General features: G+C 35.1%; 1 protein-coding gene across 1 annotated transcript; it reads right to left on the bottom strand.

The window, feature by feature from the left end:
• Positions 1–381: 381 nt before the first annotated feature.
• On the bottom strand, positions 382–1107 carry LOC124366858. Its single transcript, XM_046823458.1, has one exon. It carries the CDS (start codon positions 1105–1107, stop codon positions 382–384), a length of 726 nt encoding a protein of 241 aa, XP_046679414.1.
• Positions 1108–5750: the final 4643 nt, after the last annotated feature.

The raw sequence follows: 5750 nt of genomic DNA, 5'->3' as shown, positions 1-5750 counted from the left end.
CCTGAGGTATGGATCCCGATGTTTTTTAATGACAAGTACGTCATAGTAATACCCTTTTAAAGTAGCATAAGAATTATTCTTAAATAGTGGTGAACACTGGAAGATATTCCAATCACCAAATCAATTCCACGATAACAAGACTTAAAGTTTAAATTGAAATGTTGTAGGGCTCTGAAGTCGGAGTACAGTTTTTAACACCTATGTAAAATAAAAATGGCCTCTTAAAATTCCAATTAATTTTACTAACAATTTCACTAACTATTTTGAGCCAGAGGAAAGTAATGCTAAGTCCGTAGAAATCTTGGAGATAGTGCTTTTGATGGAATAGGTTGGAGCACTGCGACAATACTGATTCGGATCACCTATACTTCTGGTACAACATTAACGGCGGGTAGCCTCAGAGCCAGTGAGACTTCTCTGTTTCCTGCTATACTTCTGGTACCACATTAACGGCGGTGCAGCCTCAGAGCTAGTGAGACTACTCTGTTTCCTGCTATACTTCTGGTACCACATTAACGGCGGTGCAGCCTCAGAGCTAGTGAGACTACTCTGATTCCTGCTATACTTCTGGTACCACATTAGCGGCGGTGCAGCCTCAGAGCCACTGAGACTACTCTGTTTCCTGCTATACTTCTGGTACCACATTAACGGCGGTGCAGCCTCAGAGCCAGTGAGACTTCTCTGTTTCCTGCTATACTTCTGGTACCACATCAACGGCGGTGCAGCCTCAGAGCCAGTGAGACTACTCTGTTTCCTGCTATACTTCTGGTACCACATTAACGGCGGTGCAGCCTCAGAGCCAGTGAGACTTCTCTGTTTCCTGCTATACTTCTGGTACCACATTAACGGCGGTGCAGCCTCAGAGCCAGTGAGACTACTCTGTTTCCTGCTATACTTCTGGTACCACATTAAAGGCGGTGCAGCCTCAGAGCCAGTGAGACTACTCTGTTTCCTGCTATACTTCTGGTACCACATTAAAGGCGGTGCAGCCTCAGAGCCAGTGAGACTACTCTGTTTCCTGCTATACTTCTGGTACCACATTAAAGGCGGTGCAGCCTCAGAGCCAGTGAGACTACTCTGTTTCCTGCTATACTTTTGGTACCACATTAACGGCAGTGCAGCCTCAGAGCCAGTGAGACTTCTCTGTTTCCTGCTATACTTCTGGTACCACACATTAACGGCGGTGCAGCCTCAGAGCCAGTGAGACTACTCTGTTTCCTGCTATACTTCTGGTACCACATTAAAGGCGGTGCAGCCTCAGAGCAGTGAGCCTTCACTATTTTATGTTGTCATTCTTGTACTTTGTCTCATGTTACAGAATCTGCCAGATGTTTCTCTTATATAAATTCCGTCATACAAATTTCTACAATCTAAAAGGTTTACTACTAAAATAGTCACAAGTAGAGTTTAACATAACTGGAACAAAACCTTATTGATTTACAAGAGACAAAACCAAACTTATTACAAACTGAAATTGGCTTTTGCCTAATCAGTTTGTAAAAATAAAAATTCTAGGCAATTGTGCTTGTACTTGTAAAACGTCTAAGAAGTATTTTAAGTATAAAGTAAAAAATAATGTATATAATTAACGCAATATACCTACTTGGCCGAGTATACTAACAAATTCAATTTACTCATAAGAAAATATAGAAAACGAAAATACATCTTGGAGAAAATTAAAACATTTTAACTTCAATAAGTAAGCCACTCTTAAAACGCACAAAAAGTATCATGAAAGATCCTACCTCAAATTTAATCATGGAACACGTATTCAAATCTTGTTCTTACAAAATTGAATATCACAACCAATTTATAACCCTTTCAGTAATAAAATCTCTTATGCAACCAATATAAAAAACGATAAAACTCTTTCATAAATGGTTTTATGCGAAACAGGAACTTCAGTATTTTTTTTAATGTTCAATAATACATCTTGTCCTGCCATCTAAGGACCAAGATTACCGGTTTCGTTGATTAAACGCTACAGATTAGTATGAACAGCGCCACTGCCACTGCTTGCCGTACAAGCCTTGGTTCCATTACCGTGTGTTAGCACATCCACGACATTGTGTTTGCTACTCCTAATCACTACTCTCCGAATCCACTTTATTTGTTATTATTAGATCGGTAGTGGTCGGCTCTACTCTCTAATAGAGTTGTGAATTTTATTTTTGAATCGATAATTGAATGTTTGGACTTTATCATACAACATTTACTGCACATTTTTAAACGCCAAAATGTTATGTCAACATTTAGAGAACAATTTTAAAACCCTTGGAACATAAACCAAATATTAGTTAATAAATGTATAAGCTATGGGGCTAAAATAAAAATTATGCAAGTAAGAGGATGGATGATTCCAAATCCAGATATAATTCATGAGGAATTTATAATAAACTAGTCAGTCGATAGACCTGGCCATTGAAATGGGGATTAGTAAGCAGGGAATGAGTAAAGGAGTCTATTTCATCGTCATTAGAATAATACAAACCCAATGCAAAATAATGGAAATATTCCTAACGAAAAATGTGAATCTTATCCATTTAATGGTTTACAATTAAGTTCTTTCTACTTTGAGTTATTTCCAAACAAAGTCATTAAAAGTTAGTTGTCACCTTGTTAAATATTTTAATCAAAATAATTAAGGTTACAAACAAATTTTTAGTTAGTTATAAATACTACCTGACAAACGCTACAGCGCTGATTTCTTTACTTGGTACTGATGGAATTTTTCCTTGTACTAGCCTAATCAAGTGGACTTGTAAGTACCGAACTAGGCAAGTAAAGAATTTCAATAATGTTGTGTAAAATTGTCTTATTTTCTCAGAAACGGAATTCGATTGAAGGGAAAATATTTCAAAATTAAGAGTATAAATTGTTAATTAGGTTGATAAAATTAACTTTTACATAAGTGTCACTGTTAATGCAATTTAGTTTGTATAAATTGGTGTCAGGAACAACCATGCATAGGTATTTAGATTTATAACACTTTTTCCTTCAAATTAAATATGTAGCAATAACTTTCATTTTTTATGACAGAATTTATATATTTTGTAACCTTTTGAATTATTTTAAACTGCAATTGCTTAGTTCCATTACACCTTCCACCCAGTGTAGTGTCTGAAATCTGAGACTGTCACAGTCTTCTGGAATCTGAATCTGGGATACAAAATGAAATATTTACATATTTTGAATAAAGCCCTCCACCATTGAAATAATGAAAATGACTGACCTTCATAACTTTGTTTTCACAAAACATTTTAGCAAAGAACTTAAGTTAATGTGATGAATATGTTTGTATTTTTAAACGCTCAACAATCACATACCAAACACACGGAATTATTTACACTTTATTTTAAAACAATCATGAAAATGTTACATAACACTTCTCTTAAGTTAACTATTTAAGAAACAGTTAAATTTACTATGCAACAAAATCCATTCTTTAAAAATAAAGTTTGAACACCTTATATTAAACTCCCTGTATATAATGGACTTATATATTGTATACTGCATGTGTGGTTCAGTAATTCTGATAATTTTTGTAAGCTTTGTGGTGAATGAGATGAAATAAAAGCGTTTAATTTATAATACTCGCTGTATGTATCATAAGCAAATATTTTAAAATACGCAACTCAAAAGGAAAAATACACTGGCAGGGTGCTGTCTAGTCTTAGATTATATACACACTCTCCCTGTCACTTTTGATCAAAAATAACAATGGCGATCGTGGGCTGCCGTTGCAATGTACACTGATTTCCTAACGGTTGAATGTATCAAGTTTTATATGAACGATATGCTAATTAAATAATAATAATAAATGTACGATTTGTAAATTCAGTGGAGGATTTCACTTTCTAGGACTATAGGCTCAAAAATATTGACACATGAACAAAAACTTGTTAGTGAATTTCGAGAACTTTCCTGAATATCATAATTATACCATAATATAATAAAGAATACTATTCAAAATTCTTATAACAAATTTGTCACTATTTTAACGAAATCCAATGAGAAAATCAGAATCATTAATGATTAGAAAAGTAATTAATATAATGTTGTCATATGAACGTCATCAGAGTTTGGTAGCAGATAGCATTTATGCATTTGCATTGAAACTAATAAGGTTTTGAAAGTCTTGTATTTGCGGTCGAGTGATGGAGGTTCTTTTAAACTCTTTATTAAATATTGAAAATTGTTTCAACAGAGGGAGTTTCAGGCATCAAGGATAACAGCAATACTTAAAGCTACATCAATGTTAGGGGAAAGAGTTTTCAATTGTTGTTGCTTAACTAGTTTGAAGAATTCGCTAGGCAAATGGTGCTCTTTTAAGTTTAGTAACTCAACAAATGCCTTAAGATGAAAAAGTTCTTTTCCAAGATACGATGAAATATCAGCGGAAAAAGTTTGTATCAAAACGGAGGATCTATCCTAAATTTCTAAATTTACGACAGTAAACCGTTTGTACGGGTACACCTTACTGGAAATGTTTTTTATTATGATTTTAAATGAAAAATAATTTCCTGTCTCTAGTTGCGTCTGGTGATATCTTTTCACCTGATGTGTTATGGCACTTTGTTCTATTTTTTTTCTTTTAAAGTTTAGATCACTTTTCCACAGTTTCATGCCATTTGTCTCATATTGATCAAACCATTTTCGTAAGCGTGTAATTATTTGAGACATCCATATAGTTTACAAATAACTCCAAGGTCAGTGTCAATGTTTTGCTTAGCTAAATTTTGCGTTATATTTTTTCATGCTAAAACACAAGTAGTAAAGCTATTTATATTCCTCCAAAGAATTTACTCAGGCCCTTTTACTGTGGACCTGTGTTTTGGCTTTTCCTCTGGTTTTTTAGATATTTGTGTAAGGGGTTTATGAATCTCTCAGTAATGCATATAGTGCCTGGAATTTTGGAACCCATCTTCTTACATTAGGTTTCTCAGGGAATTCGATTCTCATCGATATCAACTGTAGAATCATTGAACCAACATTGATGCTATCACGTCTCACTTTAGTAAGAGCTTTACGATTCCCATCCATCATGTTTTTACAAATGCACAAAGCATTCTGGCTGTTTAAGCCGATTTCGACTGTATAGTCCTGGAACCAACATTGATCCTATCACGTCTCACTTTAGTAAAAGCTTTACGATTCCCATCCATCATGTTTTTACAATTGCACAAAGCATTCTGGATGTTTAAGCCGATTTCGACTGTAGAGTCATGGAACCAACATTGATCCTATCACGTCTCACTTTAGTAAGAGCTTTACGATTCCCATCCATCATGTTTTTACAAATGCACAAAGCATTCTGGATGTTTAAGCCGATTTCGACTGTAGAGTCATGGAACCAACATTGATCCTATCACGTCTCACTTTAGTAAGAGCTTTACGATTCCCATCCATCATGTTTTTACAATTGCACAAAGCATTCTGGCTGTTTAAGTCGATTTCAACTGTAGAGTCATGGAACCAACATTGATCCTATCACGTCTCACTTTAGTAAGAGCTTTACGATTCCCATCCATCATGTTTTTACAAATACACAAAGCATTCTGGCTGTTTAAGCCGATTTCGACTGTAGAGTCATGGAACCAACATTGATCTTATCACGTCTCACTTTAGTAAGAGCTTTACGATTCCCATCCATCATGTTTTTACAAATGCACAAAGCATTCTGGCTGTTTAAGCCGATTTCAACTGTAGAGTCATGGAACCAACATTGATCCTATCACGTCTCACTTTAG

Source organism: Homalodisca vitripennis, chromosome 7 (assembly GCF_021130785.1).
Source record: "Homalodisca vitripennis isolate AUS2020 chromosome 7, UT_GWSS_2.1, whole genome shotgun sequence".
NCBI classification, from domain to species: Eukaryota; Metazoa; Arthropoda; class Insecta; order Hemiptera; family Cicadellidae; genus Homalodisca; species Homalodisca vitripennis.
The sequence above is the reverse complement of the archived record's forward strand: the minus strand, read 5'-3'. Positions and strand labels throughout refer to the sequence as shown.

Excerpts from the sequence above, each read along its gene's own strand:
- LOC124366858 (XM_046823458.1), bottom strand. The coding sequence starts at position 1,107 with ATGTGGTACCAAAAGTATAGCAGGAAACAGAGTAGTCTCACTGGCTCT.